Source organism: Leuciscus leuciscus (assembly GCF_965113295.1).
Source record: "Leuciscus leuciscus genome assembly, chromosome: 5".
Classification (NCBI taxonomy): Eukaryota; Metazoa; Chordata; class Actinopteri; order Cypriniformes; family Leuciscidae; genus Leuciscus; species Leuciscus leuciscus.
Genome location: NC_138729.1, coordinates 12,281,030 through 12,307,345, shown reverse-complemented (window position 1 = coordinate 12,307,345; position 26,316 = coordinate 12,281,030). Strand labels below are relative to the sequence as shown.

The window sequence follows — 26,316 nt, the reverse complement described above, 5'->3', positions numbered from 1 at the left end:
TTGCAAGTCTATTGGGGCTTCTGTCAGTCTCTCATCGGGTTTTCATCCACAGACTAATGGGCAGGCTGAACGCGCTAATCAATCCATTGGTCGTATTTTGCGCGCCCTGACGTTTCGGAACCCTGCGTCCTGGGCTGAGCAACTTCCCTGGGCCGAATACGCGCATAATTCCCTGCCCTCCTCCGCCACGGGGTTGTCCCCTTTTCAGGCCAGCCTCGGTTACCAACCTCCCCTTTTTCCCTCTCAGGAGGCGGAGTCCAGGGTACCGTCCGTTCAAGAATTCGTTAGTCGTTGTAAGCGCACATGGTTAAGGATCAGGTCAGCGCTCTGTCGGTCTCGCAAACAGACTCGTAGGGCAGCTAATCGTCACCGCATTAAGAGCCCTAAGTATCGTTGCGGGCAGAAGGTCTGGCTCTCTTCGGCCGACCTTCCTCTTCAGTCCGTGTCACGTAAACTCGCTCCTCGATTTATCGGACCTTTCCGCATTTCTAAGATTCTTAGTCCGGTCGCGGTCCAGTTAAAGCTCCCTCGATACCTGCGCCGTATCCACCCGGTCTTTCACGTCTCACGAATTAAGCCCGCTGTTCGCTCTTCTCCTCACGTTATTACGCCTCCTGTTCGTGTTGAGGGAACCCCTGTTTACACTGTTCGCAGGTTGCTGGATGTTCGACGCCGGGGTCGAGGTCGGCAGTTCTTAGTGGACTGGGAGGGTTATGGGCCGGAGGAGAGGTGCTGGGTACCATCCCGGGATATCCTGGATCAGTCACTTATTGATGACTTCCTCCGGTCCCGCCAGTCCTCCTCCTCTGTGGCGCCAGGAGGCGCTGTTGGAGGGGGGGCACTGTCATGATCTGGGTGCTTTCATTCACACTCTCTTTCACGCGCACACACACACACACACACACACACACACACACACGCTCTCACATACGCTGGCCATTAACACTCATTTACTCTTACGCACACACCTCTATTATCTAATCATGTTATTCAGCTGAGGCTCCTTAACGTCCTCCCTTACCTATCTCTCTCACCACCTGTCTCTCCTTTCATACTGATTACTTCTCTATATACCCGCTCTTTTTTCTATCTGACTTTGCTTGAGTATTGAATTTATCAGAGTTGTCTTTATGGTTGACTGACCCTTGTTCCTGTCGTGTCCCAGTCTTGTCGTGTGGTCCTGAACATTGTGTTGCTACCCCGGGCCAGAGATATTCGCTGCCTGCTTGTCCTGTCCTGAGTGTGAGTTGCTCCAGAACACCAGTTAAACCTTGCGAACTCTACCAGTCCGTCGGAGAGACCTACCGGTGTTGCCACACCCTGAGAATCCTCTGTTCTATATTATTGCTGCTTTATTAAGACTCTTAGTTTCAAGAACTACTTCGAGTGGTTTTCTGTTCCCTTTTGTGACTGCTTCTGGTTCTGTTATCACCATCAAGCAACTATTAAAGTGACTGTTTCTCCGCATTGCTGTGTTGTCCGCTTATCTTCATGACAGGATGTAGAACTTAAGTTCATAATTTGTTTGTTTATTGGCGGTACAGAAAACGACACAGCAACTCTTAGGCATGATTGCCCCGTGTATTTCAATGAGCGCCAAGGCAATGTTTTCCCCCACGGGGCCACGGGCTAAATTCACATCAGGTGACGGGGCGTTCCCGGGGGCGTTCCCAGACCAACCGTCTGTATCTATTGCGGAGGGCAACTTTCCCATAACTCTCATAACGGGAACTGAGACAAATGCCTGCTTCATGTGCTGCTTGGGGCTGTACAAATCGCCACACAATTGAAAACAGGTCTCGGGGACTTAGCTTTTACAAGCAAGACTGAACATTTGTTTCTGGTTATATTTGGTCATTATAATTAGTAATAGTAACGTTAACGTTAGTTGGCCACCGGAGTCAGTCAGACTAAAATAGCTAGCGATGTCGCTAGTTAACTTAGCTGTGAAAGTTGAGACATGAGACATGAGTTGACATGATTTATGTTATAGTTTTAGCTTATATTATATTTTATATTATAAAGTATATTTCCTGAAATCTGAATATTCATCTATATTTTCTTAAAACCGACTTTTATGAAAAGTACTTGTTTGGGGTAGGTACTAGTCACTATTTAAAGGTGCTCTAAGCGATGTCACGCGTTTTTTTAGACCAACATTTTTTTTTTTCACATACAGCAAACATCTCCTCACCATCCGCTAGCTGCCTGTCCCCTGAACACACTGTAAAAAACGCGGTCTCTTTAGACACCCCAGGCTCCACAAACGGCAAGAAAAACAAACTGGGCTAACCCGCACCACGAAACATAACAAACTGCTCCAGCCAATAACCGACAAGAAGGATTTGGGGTGGGGTTTGGGGGGTTAGTGCGCGGATGAGGAGGAGGGAGGGTCTAGCTAGCCTCCGTTTTGTTTGACAATACTTTAAACGTCAACAAGAAGTGACGTCACCCAACATCACTTAGAGCACCTTTAATTTACTTTTTTTTTTATTGCCTATATTATTCTGCAATTGATATGACATTGTATTTGCTATTATTATTATTATTATATACCACTTGCGATTATCACTCTATTAGTTATGCTGTTAAATTATTGTACTATTCACTAGTCACTATTTAACTCATTATTTTTTATTGTCTATATTCAGTAATTGATATTTCATATTCTATTGCTATTATTATAGTATTATACATAAACTATATGCTATTATCAATATATTATTATTATATTATTGTACTTATATTATATATATTATACTATTCATTACATTTATATTTGCTTGTTTATTTTATTGACTATACACTAAACTATTTACTATTACTTCTCACTTTATCTTATATTTACTATTTGCATTGCACTGTAGTTGTACCATATCATATGTATTAGCCTACCATAAAGGATCCATCAGTTATCTTTGTTGTTGTATATTTGAAGTATCTATCTGTAAAGATCTATCATTTTAGTGCTATAAAAATATAGAAAGCAGCCTGCTGGTGTGATTTGTATTTGCCGATTTGTTTCATTTTCTCAGTGGTGGTCAATTCTAATCAAAAGAAAAACTAAAATCGGGTCAAAGACAGAAAATGCTTTTTCCACAATAAGAAAACTTAATTTCATTTAATTGTGAAAATTACATTATATCTCAGTATGGGGGTCTTCACAATTCTTATCCAAGAATTAAAAAGCCAAATACATGACAAGCCTGAGCTTTGACAATTCCTTATTAAAAAAATATTTTAACTATTTAAGTCTAACTACTAGAGATGGAACTTTTTGTACACCACGTACAAACCACTGAAATTGGTTGATAAATGTAAATGTTTTTATCCAGAAAAACCGCAGCTCGCCCGTTAACTTGCATTTGTTTAGGCTACAGCGCAGTCTTGCCCTCAACAATTTGGCGGATGCGTTGATATATCGCAGCAACGTTCCAAAGCGGCCAATAGGTGTATGTATGATTGTCAAAACATTTGGTAACTAAACAGAATGTTATTAAGTTCATGTTACAATATTTACATGGTACAATGACTGGTAGGCTATTTTTTATTATTGCTTGACACAAATTTCACGATTTCAATTCAATTCTTGTGATTTGATTCCGATCTTGAAGAAGAAGAAGAAGTAGTTTTATTTATATAGTGCCTTTCCGTAGCTTAAGGCCGCTTTACATTTGTACATTACAATCACACAAGGACACATATAGTCACATTATCCAAAATACATGTTAAATAGATATGTTTTTAGCTGAGTCCTGAATGTAGCCACAGATGAGATATTACGAAGTGTAAGGGGTAGTGAATTCCATCATTTAAGAGCATTAACACTAAATTACCTTCCACCTACAGTAACCAACCGGAAACGAGGGATGGACAATAAACCAAGTTCTGCTGATCTAAGGGACCGGGCAGGGTGGTAAGAGTAAAGTAGATCAGACAGATATAGAGGTGCAAGACCATTTAATGCCTTAAATGTTAGAAGTAGTACCTTATAGTGAATACGTGATGCCACGGGTAGCCAGTGAAGGTCATGAAGCAGATGAGTAATGTGAGCAGAACGCCTGGTGGAGGTGAGAACTCTTGCATACTGTAATCTTGCAATACGTTTTTTGGGCAGACCAAGAAATAGAGCATTGCAATAATCCAAACGTGTTGTGATTAATGCATGAATTAAGGTTTCAGCATCAGCTAGAGTGAGAGAAGAACGAAGACGTGCAATATTACGATGATGGAAAAAATAGTTTTTTAACAAGAGAAGAAATATGAGAGCCAAAAAGATAGATTTGAGTCGATTAAGGTTACGAATAGATGATGAATGCTTAACATGAACTCCATCAATATCAAAGGATAGGTCCATCGTTTTGACTCAGGCAGCAGAGCCAATCACCAATATCTCCGTTTTTTTATTATTTAATTTGAGGAAATTCAGGGACATCCAATGCTTGATGTCCCTGATACATGCAGTGAGTGAGACAGGCAGGGATGGCCTATGATGGCTGGTGGTAAGATACATTTGAATGTCATCAGCATAGCAATGAAATTGAAGTCCATGTCTGCGTATGATGTTACCAAGTGGATATATATAGATAATAAACAATAGTGGGCCAAGAACTGAACCTTGAGGAACACCCTGTGTAAGCGAAGCAGTGGCAGATCTATACCCTTGTATGGTGACATAGTACTTTCTGTCACTGATGTAAGAAATGAGCCAGGAAAGAGCTGAACCAGTGATGCCGATATCAGAAAGCTATCAGTATTTCATGGAAGACTGTGTCAAATGCAGCGCTTAGATCGAGAAGCATCAAGATGTTTATTAACCCTGAATCCATGGACAAAAGAATGTTGTTAACCACCGAAGAGGGGCAGTTTCAGTGCTATGAGATGTGCGAAATCCTGACTGAAAAGATTCAAAAAGACCATTAACATCTAAATATGATCGCAATTGCGAAGCCACAACCTTTTCAAGGATTTTGCTCAAGAATATTAAATTAGATATTGGCCTGTAATTGTCCATGTTTAGATGGTCAAGGCCTGTTTTTTTAAGAATCGGGGTCACCGCAGCAGTTTATAATTCTGCTGGGACAATGGCGGAAGCCAAACGTGTTATGAAGGGTGCAACCTCGAGGGCAGCCATCTTAATCAAAACAGTAGGTGTAGGATCATGCCGGCAGGATGTGGAATTAGACTTCACAATTAGATCATTTATGGCAGCAGGACTACCGGTAGTCAGAGTAAAAGCAGAGAGAGAGTTTGTTGAGTGAGCTGAATCAGATAGCATCAAATTAACATTTGAGTCACTTGTATGAGGAGTGTCTTTGGTGATGGATTCAGTGATTGACTTCAATTTGTCTGAAAAGAATTGGGAAAAGCTATTAACAAGCACCCCAGAGCCCTAAATAACATGTTGTGGTGGGTTAGTGAGTTTAACCATAGAAAAGAGTGATTTGGGCCTGCACGTGGAATTCCTAATGGTAGAGGAGAAATAAGAGGATCTTGCATCGTTGAGGGCTGTATGGTAGTTGAGCAAATGTTCTTTAAAGGCCAGACAGAGAGTGCACCGTTGTTTCATTATCGATTCATTTGGATAAATATTAGCCTAGGTAAAGATACATGTTAATTTTTCTCAAGAAAAAAAATCTCACCTAATGCTGTAAAGCTCTGTCAGCTGGTATTATTATTAAAGGTTAAAAATAACAACTCAAATTAAATATGATGCGGTTTTTATTATGATAACATAATATTTGAATGATATAAGTAAAATAACAATAAATATGTAATATAGTTCACATATTTAGCAAAATACTCCTCTCTATAGCTAAAGTAACCAACTAGCCAACTAATGTGCTATGGTCATTTAGGCTTTTTTTCTGAGGTAGGCCTAAATGTTATGTGACAGGCTATTGTTCTCCAGCTGTTTTATTGACCTCTTTCCGTGGGTGAAAAACACTGATTGATCGATATTATGTATGAGGCATATACATTTCGGTGAGTAATGTATCTTTCAACATACCTGATCATTAGTGTTTATTTACTTAGAGTAAGAGATGATCGGTTCACGTGTGCCGCTTGAACTGAGGCGCTACAGCGATCTGTCACATCACATTTACAAGCGCAAAAACAGTATTTATTGTTTGAATTTCGTAATAAAATTGAAAGAATCTGAGAGCTGAGAATTTGTTTCATATCAAAAGTAACCAGCTCTGTCTTGTCTGTCGGTGTCAGTGTCCTCTTCGCTTGTTTTGCAATTTTTCTCTGCGTGAGAAAATGGATGTGTGGCGTGAGAGCGTGTGAAAAGTGTCAATTGCGCGAGTCTCACGCTGAATGCGTGAGAATTGGCAGCCCTGTATTCACATGCTGAGTAAAGGATGGATTCCTATCAATCTCAGTACCTAAATATGTGAAGGTCTAAGTGGCTCGGATAGTGAATGTAAGGTATTTGATGAGCAAAACCTCCCACAACACAACTCCTTCATCTTAATAATATTCAAGCCCAGAGAACTTTCTTGGAACCTTTGGACCATAGAATCAACATATTGTCAATATGTGATCAGGGATTGTTCATCTGTTATGCAAGCCACCAAAGTCATGTCATCAGCATATTTCAAAAGTGGTATATCTGTATAGTGGCAAAAGTGATACATCTGTGAATAGTAAGTTAAAGAACAGCGTATATTTGAATAGAAATCATTTGTAAAATCATAAATGTCTTTACATTTACCTTTGATTAAAATTACTATCCCCAAACGTTTGAACAGTAGTGTATAGGCAAACATTTTATTATAACAGAATATGTAACATGAAATGCAGTAAAAAAAAAAAAAAAAAAAAATGTATTCACATGACACAGATTGTAGACATTTATTTTAAAGCATGGAGCCCAATAATTTAGACCTTGATCATTTACTCACCCAGGAACCAGAGATACATTAGTTTTACACATGCAATCTTGTGTACATAATGGCTTCTATTCAATAAATATAATTTTTTATCTCTTATATCTTGTTAAACCTGGCAAATAGAAACATTTTCACTATTTAAAACACTGGCACAAGTTTCACTAAGGTGCAAATAATAATTTAATGACAAAGAAACTTGGCACAGGGCTTCAACCAATGTTGCCAAAAATCATCCACATTATGAAACCTAGTGACCATTAACGAAACTGAACAAACAGTATGGAAATATAATTACAAAGGTCAGGGTTTTATAAACATACATGTTTTGGCGCTGGTGGTGGAGGGTTGGGGGTCACCATGAGAATAATTCAAATCCAGTGTGAATATGAGAGCATATTTTGCATAAATGTGTCGTGCAATCAATGAAACCAGTGCTTTATAAAACAAATGTACAGAAGTAGACTGACAAAAATCACAGGAAGAGGTAAAGAAAACCTCGCATATCTGCAATTATCAATTCATACTAGGACACATTTTTTGGAATGTCCAACTCAACCAAAAAAGGACCTCTTAGTGAATTAATAAGGAATTAATCCTTTTTTAGAATCAAGCGTTTCGCAGCAGCGTCGAGTAGATCATCTTGGTGAACTGCAGCACTGCGGCATGAAGCGAGTACTGCACCACGATGGAGCCGAATCCCTTGTAGAAGCCCATGGTGCCCTCCTCACGGCGAATCGCATTAACACAGTCCCTCATTCCTTCATATTGGGTGTTTATGGGCAACACTTCAAAACCCAGATCGGTGTTGTCGATGATGGTGCGCGTTCCCTGGATATGCAGCCTGTGCAACACTGTTTCCAAAGGAAATAACAGCACATCTGCACACAGGCTGGCGGCAAAGCTGGCCATGAGCTCAGGGAAGTATGCATCCAACATAGACTGGACCGTGTCTGCTCCCGAGTCAGGGGGCGAATGCTTCGGTGAGCCGTTATTCCGACGCCGCAACAGGTAAAGAACCAGCCGCTGCACGCTAGAACTGATAAGATAGTGGAGGATGCCGTGGAGGACTGTGGGGAACACCAGGTTCCAGAGAGGAAGGAGACGCTTGCTGTGAGGCACTCCCATACCCATTACACGTCCCAGACCCTCTTTCACACAGTCCAGGATGCCGGGGTTGTCTCGGATTATTTCACTCTGGTGAGGGAACACCAAGAAGAGACACTAAATTAAGTCGGAATGGGCAATATAACAACAACAACAACAATAAAAAAATCTCTGTATTTTTCAGATTTTTTTTGGGAAAATCTCAATATATTTATGTATTTGCAAAAATGGGTATATTTAATTTAATAATACATATACGTATTCACTTAAAATTGATATTTCCAAATCAGAGAAACCACCATGACAGCAAACCTAAATTTATTCTAAGTTTAGTTAAAAAATAGTTACATATAATCAAAGCATGTTCCCCACACGTTTTTTTATTTATTTATTTTTTAGCAAATTGTTAAATATTTAACTATTTACACTATTGTTTAAAAGTTTGGGGTCAGCTTATTAAAAAAAAAATGTAATCATACTTTTATTCAGCAAGGATGCATTAATTTGATAAAAAATAATAAAAAAAGTAAAGTCACGACAAAAGATTTCTATTTCACCTAAATGCTGCTCTGAAAAAATTCACTGTATCCACAAAATATTTGGCAGCAAAACAGTTTTTTTTCATTGTTAACGATAAGAAATGTTTCTTGACCAGCAAATCATCATATTAGAATGATTTCTGAAGGATCATGTGACACTGAAGACAGGAGTAATGATGCTGAAAATTCAGCTTTGCCATCACAGGAATAAATTACATTTTAAATTATGTTCAAATAGAAAAGAGTTATTTTAAATTGTAATAATATTTCACAATATTTCTGCATTTCAGACATGGTGAGCACCAGTGGTGGCTGCTGGTCTTTCAAAGAGGGGAAGCTCATTTTCGGTCTACATCATAAAAATTGTCCATTTATTTATACATAAATTCTATCCTACGTTCCTTTTCAAGAAAATGCTCTGTGACCCTGTCGTACCAACTAGGCATCTTTTCCAGTGACTTGACCAATGTCCTCTCAATGGCCAGCAGAGTTATAATTGTATAAATATAATAAAGGTATAAATAATAATATAATAAAGTATAATAATACTACTACTAATAATATTTTTTTTATTATTTTAATCATTATTTTTGAATTATTACTACTAATAATATAAAAAATATAATAAGTAATAATATAATAAAAATATAAATGTATAATTGTGTGAAATGTATTATGAAAATTGGCAAGCAATTTCGACAAGCAAATACCAAGAAATAGGTGGCTGCAATTTGTCTTTCGACTGCACTTGTAAAATCCGCGATGGGACTGAGCTCGAATAGCTTCAGCGTCAGTGACTTTTTGATGAGTTCATTGTGTCAGTCACGTGACAAATGAATGAAAGACTCGGAAGGTAAAGTAATTATTTATGTTCCCTCTGAATTATTTTTGACGGCATTATAATGATTTCTTAATTCAGAATATGATCAAGATTGCGTAGGTGGATGTGTTCAGGGAATTTGCCTGTTAAAAGTATAATATTTAAAGCCCCTTAAATGAACGAAATGACTCGAAAAAAGATTTGTTCATTTTGATTAACAGATCGAAGAGAGTCAGTAAAATGATCCGAACTTCCCATCACTACTTTTTATTGTATGAAATAGCTGTCAATCAAAAGGAGATGCAGCCTTTCGACAGACCCTCCAATCATCACGAAGAAGCCCGGAGTCCAGGCCAGCCCACTCCTCATTCACCCCCAGAGACGCTGAGCGGGGGCGGGACATAATCGCAGCATTTATCCAATGACCGTCTAGTTTCGTAGCACTGAAAAAAACTGTTTAAAGAAGCCCCACTGAAGTCAGTGGACGCTGGGCTTCAACAGGGAAATGCACTGTGACGCTACGGGAATGTATGAGAAGGAAATCGAGTCAGCCGACCTGTTATATGTAACTGATTCTGAACGAACTCGTCTTTGAGATGAACGTGTTCTAACGCATTTTTAGTCAATAAAATGTTAACACAATAGTACATATTTGACCATTAATTTTTTGACATTATAGGGGAAGCCGAGCTTCCCTTGCAGTCTTAAAGAAATCCCCACTGGTGAGCACAAGAGACTTCTTTCAAATATATATATATTTTTTTTTTATATTACCCAAACTTTTGAATGGTAGTGTAGATTTTACAAAAGCTTTTTAAGTCAAGTCAAGTCAAGTTTATTTGTATAGCGCTTTTCACAATACAGATTGTATCAAAGCAGCTTCACAGTATTACATTTAAATAATACAACAAAGTTTATTTCAAGAGGAATTTATTGATTGATAAAATTAAATTAAAATTAAATATATTTTAATACATGTAAAGTGCTAAACATCAACTTCCACGAACATTTCTGAGAGACAACACAAATGATTTATCAATTGATGCAAGTGGACAACTTTAACTAATTAAAGGAGCTGTATGTAAGAAATGTATTTCAATTAATCATAAAATGGCCCTGATATGTCACTAGACATTAAGAAATCATGTTCATTTCAAATACTTATATCACTGACAACAGTAGTTCGGCCAGGATATTGTCATTTAAAAAGTGAAGTTGCAGCCCTCAACTGATGTTGATGTTGTCATCTTGTGTTTTGGCCTGAAGCGCCACCCTCCACCTATCTACCAATCACGAAGTCAGTAGTGTTTCGGCATCGGGGTTGCCAGCTCTGCTCTAGTTACCACAGCTACGTAGAAGCCTACGTTCCTGCTGGATCCTGCAGCCTATCTGGCAACCTCGAGTCAGGGGGGAGGGGGAGGGGATACACCGCTCTACAGTAATTTGAAAGTGATTGCAGTACCAGTTTTGGCCACAATCTTGCATACGGCTCCTTTAAGTAAGGGATAATGTAGAGAGGGGGGTTGTCAGCCTGAAGGGGTTGTATTCGCTATAACAACTAACAACAATAACTACATTATCCCGCCTATTACATGGCTACCTACCAAATAAATCAATAATTTGACACAAAATATTGATTTAAAAAGGAGTTTATTGATTTAAAAACGATTGTATTACTTCCGCTAAAGAAAATAGTCCGTTCCGTCTCTACGGTTAGAATCCTGCGTCCATAGCAACGCTCTGTTTTTCATGGCAACAGTGTGTTATACTTAGCAGCGGTCTGTTATCAAGAAATAACAGACCACATTCTAAATTAGAATTCAACCAAGCCATGTAATAATGGAAGTTAATTAATTAGTTAATCAGTATCACTCTTATAGACAACTACTAAAATTAACTTGATTTTGACTTTTCAACCTCAAAATGTTCTCGATCGCATAATTCCAACAGCAAATTCAAGTCCAAGTCAAAATGAAAACAAAACAAATGCGGTTATTGCATAGAAACTCAAATCTTCCAATAATTATCAGATGTAAAACTGACGCATTGGAGAGGTAGTTACCCAAAACAGCTTTGCTCATTTACCACAAGATCAAATCAAACTGTGTTTCCTAAAGCATCTAGCCTGATCTAGTGTCTGGCTAAGATCTTTTTCAAATGTGAAAGCACTTTATTTGTTGTTGTGAAGGGGTGGATTCTGGAATCCACTGTTGCTTCAATATATATATCTAATGAGTGATTATAATCACTCATTAAATCACTCATCACTCAAAAAAGGTATTAATCAATATTTTTCCTTCTAGATATCAAATGAGTTGAATGACTTCTCTAGGCTTGTGAGATTTTACTTAGTTATAGAAGTTACCAGTGTGATTACTGAAATGTTCTTTTCATGTATTCTCTAATGTCTGTATTATTAATATCTGATAGGGTTTGCTACTGCCTATCAGTCCATGTGTGGAAAATTACTGTTTATATATTTCTTAGCCTTTCTTTCTTTAATTTCTTTAATTTATTATAATTCTGACTCTTGTCTTAAATTGACTGCATTTCTGACTCCGGGTCTTAATCATATTTGGTCCTTGGGTCCAGTTAATGGTGGAGAATGCGGGCAATTATTATTCGGTGACATCCCTGGCTAATCAGCAAACAAGGTAGAAAGATTTAATTATTTTAATAGGACTGTCCTAGGTTGAGAGAAGGGAGAGTGATAATACTTGACATTCTTGAGTGGAGCACGAAGGGCCTGTAGTGATTACGTCAAGAAGACGGGCAGTGATATAATACCACAAGGACAGAGTGTACACTTTTGAGTGGGAGCATGAAGAGTCTGACACAGGCCGTGCGGTAGGTGTAGGCACCCTCACTAGCAGAGTGTAGTAACACGGTTGGACACTTTTTGGGTGGGAGCATTGGAAGCCTGTCATGAGCATGTGGTGTAGGTGTAGTCACCCCCACTAGCAGAATGTAGTAGGCCTAAACAACTCTAAGTTTATCTTCGTGATCCTGACTCTCGATCTCTCCCATTTCGGACAGGGGTTCCCCCGAACTTAGTGATTCAGACAGGTACGGATTTAGGTAAATAAAATAATAAAAATAGGGTTGTTTGCCAGGGATGCATCAGGAACGACCCTGAGAAAAATAAAAATTGTGACCCAAATTGGTGTGGACCAGTATATGTAACTTTGTGATTTTGTAACTTTGTGATTTTCTCCATCACTGCAAAATAACTTCAGGTGAGTTTTAACCTGTGAATAAGATGGCTGACAAATCGAGTAACTCAAAAGATTTTTCTGATACAAATAGTGAGGCAGAAGAGAGCAAACGCTGTAAGCAGCTCTGCTCTGAAGCACTCACTTAATGGAGTTTTTCGGTTCCGTGCCACTGTTGCCTTTGGCTTGCTCAGTTGGGGATATTTTGGGGATATGTAATTTAATTTTATCAATCAATAAATTCCACTAGAAACAAACCTTGTTGTATTATTTTACATTTACATTTAGTCATTTAGCAGACGCTTTTGTCCAAAGCGACTTACAAATTGGGACTAAATTAAGCAAGTCATCGTGAAGAGGCAAAAAACTACGCAAGAAGTGCTCAAAATACGAAGTTCAGGCATTATTCAGAGTAGCATAAGCCCGATAAGCGAGAATTTACAGAAAAAAAAAAAAAAAAAAAAAAAAAAAAAAATATATATATAGGCTATATATATATATATATATATATATATATATATATATATATATATCTTTTTTTATAAATTTTTTTTATTCTTTTTTTTTTATGAGGTTAAGTGCTCACGGAAGAGAAGAGTTTTCAGCTCTTTTTTGAATGTTGTAAGTAAGTAAGTAAATAAGTAAAGTTTATTTATAGAGCGCTTTTCACAGATACAATCACAAAGTGCTCTACAAAGTGCAATCATACTAATAAAACTTACAATTAAACAATTTAAATAAAAAGGCAATAAAGCCCAGTCAACTAAAAGCTTGTTGAAATAACAGTGTCTTAAGTTGCTTTTTAAAAGAATCGACAGAGTCGGCCACATGGAGGGACAGAGGCAAGGCATTCCACAGTCTGGGGTCACCCCGGGTTTTATAGCGAGTCTTTGGGACGAATAAAAGACTCTGGCCTGAGGATCGAAGGGCACGGCTTGGGGAGTAGGGGAGCAACAAATCAGCAATGTATTGTGGGGACTGACCATTTAAAGCTCTAAAAGTTAAGACTAATATTTTAAAATCAATTCGAGATTTGATGGGTAGCCAGTGTAGGGAGGATAAAATGGGTGTGATGTGTGTCCTTCTGCTAGATCCTGTTAAATGTCATGGATTCTGCATTCCGGATGCCGGTGGGGAGATCATTCCACCAGCATGGAACTGTGAATGAGAATGTTCTGGAAAGTGATTTTTTGGCTCTCTGTGATGGGACCACGAGACGTCGCTCGTTGACCGATCGAAGGCTTCTGGTAGGGATGTAGACTTGTAGGAGTCTAATTATTTTAATTTAATACTGTGAAGCTGCTTTGATACAATCTGTATTGTGAAAAGCGCTATACAAATATACTTGACTTCAAAGAAATTGGCAGAACTTGGTTAGTCATGGTTTTGATTCCGATTGGCAAGTTAAACAACAACTTGACTGGCTACAAACAAACAAAGAATCGGAAAAATTAAAAAAAATGTAGCCCTGTATTGCGTACAATGATTAATTATGGGTTGGGGTTCATTTCCCTGCACAAGTGTGACTAAAGTTAAACAGAAACATTGTGAAAACCCCCTTAGAATATGTTGAGCGTTTCCGTGAGCTTATGAAAATTAATGTGTTGCCAATGATAATGATCTGTTTACATTCCTGATGTACACACTGACACACTGCTTCAGTGGTTTGCAGTAAGTTAGAGCCGTTTGCAAGCTCACAATGATCAAAATGTAGGTGAAGGTGTCTACTGCTGTAGTTGAGGCTGACACGAATCCACCAGATGACAGAGAGTGTTTTAATTGTGGTCAGCAGGGCCATTCAGCCCGTAACTCTAAATGTCTACTAAGAAAGTGTTTAAAAAAAATGTGATAAATTGACAGAAATTTCTGGTGTTAATGTGGGTTTGAAAGTAGATCTTTGTTTAATATGACGATATTAAAAGTTTTTGTCTGAGAAAGAACAAGAGATAAAGATAAGGTCAAAAGGTTGCGGTAGAGGTTAACCCTCTACCACATACATTATGATAGACCTATAGAAATTATTTTTATTTTTTTAAATATTATTTTAAGGTACTTTATGATACGTTGCCATACGGCAACAATAGTGGATTTTTTTGCCATTTAAATTATATTTTTTTCCATAATACAAATGCCTTGGCAGTCCTTAACATATGACTAATCAACATTATATCACTAGCATTAATGTTGTTATTTTTACAGTTTAACAGATTGCAGCTGCCCTTTCTAGCAACTATTGCAATAATGTGATTCCACAATTGCAGTGTTATTGTACTATTGCAACACAGACATTTGATTGAGATTTTATGTTATTTACTAGCCTGGTAATACCAGACTCCGCTACTTCGCTTTGCTTCGTAGAGAGAGTCTGGAGTTCCGTAATAGAAAAACGTTTTCTTTACCGCCTGGGGGCGCTAATCTGAAGCTTAAAATCATTGGTTACCCGTAAGCCAATCACATAACGTTTGGTTATGACGTGTGTTATGCGCTGGCTCAGCTGCATCTAACTTCCACTGTAAACACATGTATGATGCGAAAACAAAACCATCGAGCGAAATACCGGAGTGAACATGGCTGTGAACGACTTTTGCAGATTATGTGAAGTAAATCTACGCATCCACGGTACAATCAGCGTCTACGTCACGGCTCTCAGCCCGCCCTCTGTTCGTTGATTGGCCGGCTGTTTTCAGGCCGGAGGAAAACTGAGAGATAGGTCGCGGTCTCAGACTGAGTACAGGAGCGAAATGAAATAGAGCGGAAGTACGAAGTCTGACGTAGTCAGGCTAGTGATTTACCAACACTAATTGAAAATACAGCGTTCCAGTCCTGAACGCCTCAGAGTCTCTCTCATTCAATGAGCTGTGAGAAGTTACAGCAGTCTGACCCAGAAATGTTCCTCCATACCACTCACCAGAAACCGCATTCATTGGATGACTTGTTTTTTTAATTGTGAAAAGTTGCCACAACTTACAACTATGCCAGGGGACAACACACTGAGGAAAAGGAGATTATAGATAAAGAGCTAATGGGAATGGGCTTTTAAGAGCCAGCTGAAACCATGAGGTTATTGGCATTATTTGTTGTGGAGACAGTAACAAAACTTTTTATGATGTTGGTTGCCTTATGGGCTAGAAAAAAGTATACAACAGTTGATTTTGAACTAATATGTCTCAATCATAGTTTCACTCTCTCAGGTCATTAGACATGGCATAAGATAATTTCAAGACATGGTGGTGGCTAAAGATGAAGACCGCTTTTGTAGATTCAAGAGAAGTCTGGATAACAAGGGTTCTAATTTGGAAGTTAAACATTTACATTTTAACATTTCGTGAGTTTAGAATTATAAGGTTCTATCTTCGTTTAGGGTAGTTCCGAGATATTGAGCATCAAAGTTTTTACATCCCAGCTGGCAATGGAGAGATGGAACCTTTTTATTTTATTAATAACTACTAACAAAATATTTTTTTTACAAAAATAACACCACACAGGCATTAATAAACACCTAATGGATCAGATTATGTCAAAAACTCAATTTTGACCAAAAGTGGAGATAGAACCTTATAATTCTAAGCTCACGATTTGTGAATGATCAAAGGTTATTGTAATGAATTTAAGTCACAGTCTTGTGAGGTTGTTGAAAAGATTATTTGTGTGTATAGTGAGATAGACTGCTTGCGTGGAGGCAGGGATGGTACTCTGTCTGTCTCTTTTCAGCCTGCTAAAGCAAGCTTAAACAAAATAATGATAATGAACCAAAACAACCCAGCTGACTTTTCTAAAAACAAATGAATAATGAACAGACATGCTTTGAAACTGGTTTAGAGACCATGTAAAATTAGGTAAACTCTGAAGAAAAATGTGAAGTAAATATTTTTTAGAGCTAACTGCTAAAGAAAACCTTGACTATGAGCAGTTTATATTGATGTGTGTCAAGTATCAGTGTGTGTGTGTGAGGTGACAGCACTTTATGTCTTTATGTATGTGTTCGCTTGGCGTACAATTATTTCACGATTTTGTGGATATTGTGTCATTAACCTCTGGAATGTGTGTTTTGTCATTACAGAAGGGTTGAGTGAAATGACAAACTTTAAAGAAGCTGATAATTCTGAGTCAATCTGATGAAAAGATGATACAGAACATGGGAGGAGTTTAATTGGATTGGTTTTCCAGCTCTGTCTGCTACTGGTAATTATGACTAATTTTGTCATCCATGATGTTGATCTGAATTACTCTCTGGATTAGTATTTATGTAAATTGGAATTGGGAAGTTGAAGATTGCCGTCCATTATGGGATAAAAACTCTTGTCTAAATTCAACTGAGGGTCTAAATTTAAATAGACAACTAGGTGGGATCATAATGGTAAACATACAAATAATACAATTGATGGCAGAGAGACAAAGTGACACATTGGCTAAGTCACTATCAAAATTATCCAGAGAGCTCCATCACTTTTATGACAGGCCGGTGGGCGAACAAAGGAGGAGTGAATATAAGTTATAAAAAAGTTTTATTTCTTAATCCATTAAATGGATGAATGACATTAGATGTCTAAGAAAACTACAAATTATGTAGACCGTAAACTGAAGGATGAATTCAGTAGAGACTTAAAAGTGCTTATATGGATTATTATGAGTCTTATTTTTTATTGTTGTTTATTTTTAGTTAGACTCCCATTGTGTTTTGAACCTAAAGGGTCTATAAGGGGGGTAGTGAAAAGAATGGATTAACCATCCCTCTTCGTTTATTATAAAAGGAATTGGAAATCATAGTTTTATAAAAACTAGTCTATATATCCTGGTATTTATGATTAAAGACAATGGGCCTCATTCACCAACCGTTCTTACGAAGAAATGTGTTCTTAAACCCCAATTACGCACTTTTTACGAAGATTCTGACATTCACTAATGCTTTCTTATCTTGGATTTGTTCTTAGCTAAGAACAAAATCTACACACACTCAAGGGCACTCTTACGCACATTGAGTGATGACAGTTTGCTCCAAATAATTGGTTACTGCATTTTATTTAATTCTACAGTCGTTTACAATGATAGTATTTTACTGTAATGTATTTCTGATCATTTGTTAAAAAAAAATTATAGTATGCAATAGGGATGTCAATTTTCACAAATTCCCATGATCGATCGTCGTTTAAATTAACGATCAATTAATCGATTAATCGTTAGCCTTAATACTGCGATATGCGTCTACTGCAATATATATGATGCCACTTGGAAATATTATAAGGAAACATGGAATTAGTTTCCATTGTTATGCTGATGACACTCAAATATATATTTCATCAAGGCCGGATGGAAACGCTAAATTTTCCAAATTGACAGAGTGTGTTAAAGATATAAAAGATTGGATGACGCGTAATTTTCTTTTATTAAATCCAGACAAGACAGAGGTAATACTTATCGGTTCAAAAAACCGCCCACAAAACCTCGCACAATACAACTTTAACATCATAGGATGTCCTGTTACTTTATCCGCTACAGTAAAAGACCTGGGTGTTATACTCGATTGCAACCTGTCTTTTGAAAATCATATTTCATATGTTACAAAAACAGCCTTTTTCCACCTTAGAAACATTGCTAAGCTACGTAATATGCTATCAGTTTCTGATGCAGAAAAGTTAGTTTATGCATTCATGACCTCGAGACTGGATTACTGTAATGCCTTATTAGCTGGTTGTCCTGCATCCTCAATAAACAAGCTACAGTTAGTCCAAAATGCCGCCGCTAGAGTTCTTACGAGATCAAGAAAATATGATCATATAACACAGATTTTATCATCACTGCATTGGTTACCTATAAAGTTCCGTATTAATTACAAGGTATTGATACTGACTTATAAAGCCCTAAACGGCTTAGCTCCTGTCTATTTAACGGATCTTCTGTCGCCCTACAATCCATCGCGCTCTTTAAGATCACTAAATTCAAGGCTTTTGGTCATACCTAGGATATTCAGAACCACCAAAGGAGGGAGAGCATTTTCACATTTGGCTCCAAAACTCTGGAATAGTCTTCCTGATACTGTTCGTTGCTCAGACTCGCTCTCCCAGTTTAAAACTAGATTAAAGTCGCATCTCTTCAGCCAGGCATTCATATAATCCCACAGTTCAAACTACAATCCGGCCTCTAGCTCATAAATGCCAGAGGAGAACTGGCCCCCGACTGAGCCTGGGTTCTCCCAAGGTTTTTTTTTTCCATTAGGTCACCTGATGGAGTTTTAGGACACCATTAGGTCACTTGATGGAGTTTTTCGGTTCCTTGCCACTGTTGCCTTTGGCTTGCTCAGTTGGGGATATTTTGGGGATATTTAATTTAATTTTATCAATCAATAAATTCCTCTTGAAACAAACTTTGTTGTATTATTTAAATGTAATACTGTGAAGCTGCTTTGATACAATCTGTATTGTGAAAAGCGCTATACAAATAAACTTGACTTGACTTGACTTGACTTACTGCAGTGGCTATGACAGCATGACAGGGTCTGCAAATGCTGCTCAAAACGCTATGTTCCTCACCAAATCAATTAGAATGGTTTTAAATATAAATAAAGGGCTAGTAGGATTGTAAAATGTTTCGATGTGATTGATAATTAAATTGATTATTTAATAATCAAATATAACTACTAATACAACGTGTCACCAACGCCGCCTCATATGCGCTTAGAATGTGTGACTGTTGTGGACGCGCTCTTCCTGGAACAACTGCACGCGCTGAATGAATCTGCTACCGTTAAACTGGAGCACTTTGCTAGCACGTTATTTATCTAAAAGAAACGCATCCTATATGAGATTAATCAGATATATTCAAAATAAACATAATATTACAAATTATATCTGCACAAAATGACGCAAATTCATGCACAAGTGAACTTGAACTAAGTTACGTGCCATTCATTCAGAAGAACTAATCATGTTGTGGACGCGGTCTTCCTGGAGCAACGCGACACGGCAACTAAACCCAAATAATTCACAATGTTTATTACAATATTGTTCTCTTTATAATGTTATGTAATATTACAGTCCCAATAGTCATTATTAGTCGTGCACTGCCGTTTGAGCTGCGCGCGCTGAAGCTGACGCTTTACTACAGAGTTAATTCTTAACCAAATGCATCCAATATGAGATAAATCAGATATAGATAGGCCTACAGAAAATAAACAGTATTACAACTTACATTTGCACAAAACAAAAGGCTGCGAATGCACACGCAAATTTATAGTCATGATGAAGGTGTAAAATGGTCCCATACATTACTCCGGCGCGCTCGCTTTACATGTTTCGCGGTTGAGCAGCGCGCGCGCGCATGAAGACCTGCTTAATCGATGATCGATAAGTTGTATCGATTAAATGTATTATCGACAATTAATCGATCGTCGATTAATCGTTGACATCCCTAGTATGCAAAGAAACACTAACGCTGCAATTTACATCAGCAATTAAGCTGATTAAAGCAAATATTATGCCTCGTTTGGCATTTACCTGTTGCAGTAGTATTTCTATTTCAGAATTACTGAAGTTCTTTTTTCGCTGGGTGATCGGTGGACCACCACAATCTGTGCGTCTTTTGGACATTCTACAACTTTTCTTGCACACGGCCCTGAAGTGTCATGTCCTTGTATGGGAATTTGCGGGGCGTTTTCTTATGCTAATTAGGAACAACTGACACGCGCTTTCAATTACGAAGATGTGGGATTCATCAATCCTAAGAACACAGGAGCAAACAATTCTGTTGTTTAAGAACATGTCATGAATCCAACGTAGACTTTTCTTAGGAAGTTTATAAGTACAATTAAGTTAAGAAAATTCTTAGGAAGTTATTGGTGAATGAGGCCCAATGTCTGTATTTAGGATCTGAGAGTAGTGACTGCAGGTGTGACCCATGCTAGGAATACAGCAACAAGTGCTTGCTTATTTAGCCCGGCTTCCAGAGAATAAATATGTACTTGTTTTGTATCAGTTAAGTCAATGATAAAACCAAGTTAGCAAAAATGAATAACAGCTGTAAGACATGTAAAGACAGCTATGTCCAAAGGTTCTGGAGATCAAGGAAAAATATATTCTCTGTTTTTTTCAAAATTATAACCTAACAGGGGAGCATGGGTCAGAAATCTAACATTTTGAAGCAGCCTCTATGGAAAGACCAGATGTGGCGGTATTGGACCCCACATTGGTCTAAACGGGGGACTGAAGAGGTGGATTCTGGAATCCACTACTGCTTCAATATATACCGAATGAGTGATTATAATCAAGGTATTAATCAATATATTTCCTTATAAATATCGAATGATTTGAATGACTTCTCTAGGCTTGTGAGATTTTACTTAGTTATAGAAGTTACCAGTGTGATTACTGAAATGTTCTTTTCATGTATTCTCTAATGTCTGTATTAAATATCTGAGTGGTGACTGAAGGGTCTGGCCCATGCCAGGAATGCAGTAAGAGTGCTTGCTCATTTAGCCCAGCTTCCAGAAATGAAAAAAGGACTCGTTTTGTGTTTGAGAAAGGTCTTCAACATGTGTCAATACATGCATCAGTTTTGCTGGGGTACCCTGACATGGTCACAGGGGTCAGCTTTACTTTAGATGATTACTTTAGGTGTTAGATTAAAGTGTCCTCTCCTTGAGAGAAAGAAAGTAATATGATGTTTTGAAAAGACTCTCCTGTTTATAGTTAGAGCATGGCCAAATCGAACATTGAAGAAGCTGTGTGTCTGTGTGTGTGTTAGTATTCTTGTTTACAGGTTAAGGAACAAGTGGCATTATTGGATATTGACTGACTTGTTTTCTTCAACATGCTGGCACCTATAGACACACAGTCTTGTGACCTTGGAGGACCACTCGTACCTAACTCATGGTCCTGGTGGCAGCCGTACAGACTATGGAGATGTGCTACTGCCTATCAGTCCATATGTGGAAAGTTTGTATATTTCTAAGCCAATCAGAATCATTCAACCTGAAGCAAGGACGTAGCTTAGACCTTGGTGTAGGGTATAACTCCTGTGATCTTTGTAACTGTACAAAGCGGAGCGGCCTATGAACTCCTGTGTGAGTCTTGAAGCTGACTTATGTCTGATGAAACTGCAAACTATCTTCAGTAAAGCTTTTCTTTAATTTATTATAATTCTGACTCTTGTCTTAAATTGACTGCACTTCTGACTCCGGGTCTTAATTAATCATATCTGGTCCTTGGGTCTTTAACCATAAATCCCCTAACAGTTGGAAAACCTATTTGTAATATTTTTTTTTTTATGTATTATTTAAATGATTGATAAACTATTTTCATAGAGCAAACATTATTTTCTCAATCAAAGTCTTGTTTTCCAATAAAATTATCTAAACATCTTTCATACAAGACACACATACATGAGAAGCAAACCAGCATAAAATAAAATATATCATGTCTTGTTCTACTGGCAGTTATTTAAATTTCCGTTTTAAGCACAAAATTCACAGAATATACTATTATTATATATTTTTTGCTTTATGCAAGAGCATGAAAAAGACAATACAATTGGACAAAAACAATACAAAACAAAAATATTGTATTAAAATATATTACCTGTACAGTCTCTATGAGACTTGCTGAGTAAAACGGCATTGCAACCACATAAGTCAAACTGGAAAAAAACCCAAAAAAAACACAATGATTTCACAAGATCAAAGGACTGCACAAAAAGAGATAAGGACGAGATTTAAATGTCAAGCCTATGGAATTCCCTTTCCGTATTCTCTGTGGGACTTTGTTTTATATAAAAAACTACCTGCATATTACGCTTAGTCAGAAGCTTATTCAAATAGATCCCAGATATGGAAGAGCGAGGTTCAATTATGACTCAAATGAAACAAGAGATAAACAACTTGCAGCTTATAGCATTTTCCAAACAATACCAAAAATACAAGTGAATTCACTTAGCTTAACTTACCCTTTGAGTACTAAATGTCCCACAACTTGTTTAGGGTTCCACTTGTGTGATAACTCCCTGTGAATGAACATCACAATATTAGACAGAACTGTAATTTACCTCAATAATGGCAATGGAAACAATATTAGAATTGATCAAATAAATTCAAATCCTGAAAACTGTCATTTATCAAAATATCTAGATCTAAATATAGAAGTCATTATTAAACTTTTTGTTATAGAACATAGACTGACAAACGAAATAAGCAGTGAATAACCTTTAGAAGGTGTTTTCATGGACACTTATTAGTGATGGCTCACACTGTATATTTCTATACCTTGGTAGTGGGGTGCATTCGCTGATGATGCCCTCTGTTCCCAGCGTGACACCCTGTACCACAAAAGTGCTGCCCATTCCTTTCCATAAAGCCTTAGGACCCTGTGAGAGTGTGTGAGTGTGTGTGTGTGTGTGTGTGTGTGTGTGTGTGTGTGTGTGTGTGTGTGTGTGTGAGTGTGAGTGTGAGAGAGAGAGAGAGAGAGAGAGAGAGAGAGAGAGAGAGAGAGAGAGAGAGAGAGAGAGAGAGAGAGAGAAAGATGGACAAAAGACAATAAATTATGCTATTAATCATTATATTTTTGTTGGGATTCCTTCAGAGGTTTCCTTATCCAAAGTTATAAGGCGCTTGTGGAATGAAAGTTGATGAATTTGCATTTACATTTGCTTCAACATTTAACAAGCTGCGTGTCATCAGCGTAGCAATGGTAGGATAAACTACTATGTGCCTGTATAAAGGATAGGTCCAAGCACAGAGCCTTGAGGAACTCCAGGAGTACTCAATTGCCCTGCTTTCAATGTGTTCTTTAAAAGAAGGTATTCCTGAGCAAAAATACAGAGACAAAGAAATGATATATATATATTACCTGAGTTTTGGTGACATTGTACATCACGCTGATGGCAGTCAGTGGGGACAAGTGGTAACACCTGGCATGGTAATTCACCTGAAACAAAGTTTCACAATTTTAAATGATTTTAAATGATATTTTATGACAGAATTACATGATATTTATCAGGACTATGCAATGCAAACAGAGTACGTTTCAGCAACACATAGATATTTATGATATAAGCATATAAAAATCTTTCATGATAGACACTGAGGTTGTAGGATTTGTGTGCTCAACGTTGTCTTCCCTGGATTCAGCCTACCTGACACTGACGCCGAAACACAATGCAGGGATGGGCCAGGACATTTTCTGTGAAGAGGCTAATTCAAACCATACAAAAATGATTATGAGTTTACTAACATTATTTCACATATCTGAATCTCACTGTACTTTCAAAAGAACATTATTTTAAGTAGTGATTATTGGGTTTTGTTACCTTGCAAGGCCTATCCCGAAACCAGCAAATCTGTTCAGTTGCTCTGAAAGACATATTTTAGTTGTTATTTTAAGAAAAAGAAAAAAAAGTGTTGAATTGACCAATATGCCTTTGTACATTTTATTTTAAAGGTCTCTGAATGAGTCATGTGTTTGCTTACACCTAGCAGTAAACAACATGGAGTGTTTGTAAGAGTGACATTTTTAAGTGTCATCTGCATCCGGGGCCTGTACCATGAAGGTAGTTGAACAAGCTCAGGGTTACAGGATTAGTTTCGAGTTGACAAAACCAAACCAATCCAACCAGGCTTTGATGGTACCATGATGCTGATCATCAACTTTATCTGTCAACTCAGGCTTTGATCCTGAGTTTAGGAGTTTAGGTGTGTCATCAGTCATCAGCCAATCACATGCTGAGAAAGAGTGAAACTGTGAGTCACTTCTTCTGCAGAATATTACAAAATTGAAAAATATTAAGAATTTAAACAAATTTACACAGTAAGAAGAAAATAGCTGTCTATGAAATAGAACAACTAAAAGAAAAAGTCTTTCTATATTGGTGCAAGTAAAAGTTGTGAAGTCCTAAAGCGTATTTATATTACCTTTATAAATGTATTCATTTAAACTGTGCGTAATAATTGATAAACTAAAATTGTACATGTGTGATAGATTAAGGGTATAATAATTACATAAATAATATCAAAATCATACAGAATTATTATTCTAAATAAGCATTACTAAAAGCCAGACGGTTTTGTCTTAAAAAAAAAAAAATTGCTATGTCGTCGTGACCTTTAATTTGGAGTAGGAACAGTTGGAGTCACTTTATTGCATCAGATATGTCACTTTGCTCACAGCTGATTGGTCCAAGTTTGGTTTGCAACCTCTTACTAGGAACATAACCTGCCCCGGACCAGGTTAGCTGGACGGCGATGAACACTGATAAAAGCCAAACCACTTTCATGTTGCCTAAAACCCAGGGTTGGTGCAAACTAAACTGAAACATACCTGGCTAGCCACCTAAACCGGCTTCATGGTATAGGCCCCAGAAAAGTTCATGACCTGCTTAACAATACTATAATGTTGACTCAAAATTAGTCATATGCAAAACGACATTTGTATATTAAAATAAACGTAGAATAGCTCTAGTTAATTTGTCTCATAACTGCACATTTATTGTTTATGTTGTACATTTCTGTATCTGTACAGTCTTGAAGGAGGGTCAGGAATCCAATTAATTTGAATAAACTGGTTCATACGTACGATTTACTAGATCAACTCAATGAGCCTTCATTTGAGTTATCAAGTTATTGTTTGAAACACAAAGTTTTCTAATTTGTGTTATTAAATACATATTGGGTGACTGATGTTATGATGGTTTTGATTAGATTATATACATCAGTCTGTGTGTAATAGCATTCCAGGTTGATGCCATGATGCTTGTTCTATATACCCGTTCTAGAAAAAACGAAAAGGGGAAAAGAATGCAGCGACTGAAAAGAACTCTTTCCATAGATATTCTTGTTACCATGTCGCATTAAAATTCCAAACGTTACGTTATTGTCCTCACTTCTGAAAATAGAAAATGGAGGAAATGTTACAGTTCATTCGGTCAAAGGTTTATTTGTAGCGCAACCTTATGATTTGTTTCAGTCTTTTTAAGTGGAACTTCCCCAAACCGAAAGCGCCACCCATAATCTAAAACGCAGTAACTGTTAGGCTCTTTAGGAAAAAGGTGGGTTCCCTTTCAGTAATAACATATCACTTGCATGCTGGTCATAAATTGAACTCATTGTTACCGGAGGGCGGAGCCGCTGACTGCGCTTCGTCTGCTGCTCCTGGTTGGGCAGGTGCCGCCTCAAATTGCGGTGTGCGATCGCCAAAATGCAGGTTTCTGCTTCCAGGTATATCTGGAGGTGTGCTGACCCAGTGCTGGAGGTCAGAGCTGGATGAATTATTGAATGACCTGCCCGAATACCCCCCACTGAATGACGGATCCTCTCTGCCCCTGTAACCCAAACCCTCAAAGCTGTCAGGCCGACGAGAAGTCATGCTGGGAATCGCTAGGGAAACTACACTGAAATGACAAGATATCTCAGTCTGACTTCCTACGATGTATAACCTATGTGAGGTGATACGAGTTCATTGAAAATTATAGCAATCGAAAATGCGAAAATAAATTTTTGGTTGACCGAGGCTGAGAGCAAAGCCAGTGCTTTAGCAAAACAACCCAACACCCGTTCGAATGACTTTTGTCAGTTGACAGTTTACTTCCGGTTTGAATGTGGCATTATGGGTTTTGTAGTTTATTGCATTTACAAGCGAATACCCCGAAATCCAGAAACACACAGATGCAATTTAATTTATTTAATTCACAAGAGACAAGTTTGGGCCTATATTGTTACATGACAGATAGACGCACGGTGAAGAAATTAATAATATTCTACCGATACC

At 37.7% G+C, this 26,316-nt stretch overlaps 1 protein-coding gene across 1 annotated transcript; it reads right to left on the bottom strand.

Moving 5' to 3' along the window:
- Positions 1-6,833: 6,833 nt before the first annotated feature.
- Positions 6,834-26,132, bottom strand: slc25a46 (solute carrier family 25 member 46). The gene is made up of 8 exons (XM_082171478.1): positions 25,662-26,132; positions 23,864-23,906; positions 23,690-23,747; positions 23,404-23,481; positions 22,821-22,921; positions 22,505-22,561; positions 22,141-22,198; positions 6,834-8,090 (listed from the first exon to the last, which is right to left on the bottom strand). Exons 1-8 carry the CDS (start codon positions 25,912-25,914, stop codon positions 7,503-7,505), a joined length of 1,236 nt encoding a protein of 411 aa, XP_082027604.1. The 5' UTR covers positions 25,915-26,132; the 3' UTR covers positions 6,834-7,502.
- Between the last annotated feature and the right edge of the window lie 184 nt (positions 26,133-26,316).

Excerpts from the sequence above, each read along its gene's own strand:
- slc25a46 (XM_082171478.1), bottom strand. The coding sequence starts at position 25,914 with ATGACTTCTCGTCGGCCTGACAGCTTTGAGGGTTTGGGTTACAGGGGC. Across the intron at positions 23,482-23,689 it reads TGTTTCGGCGTCAGTGTCAG|GTGAATTACCATGCCAGGTG; the intron begins GTAGGCTGAATC and ends ACTTTGTTTCAG. Across the intron at positions 22,562-22,820 it reads GAATGCACCCCACTACCAAG|GGAGTTATCACACAAGTGGA; the intron begins GTATAGAAATAT and ends GTTCATTCACAG.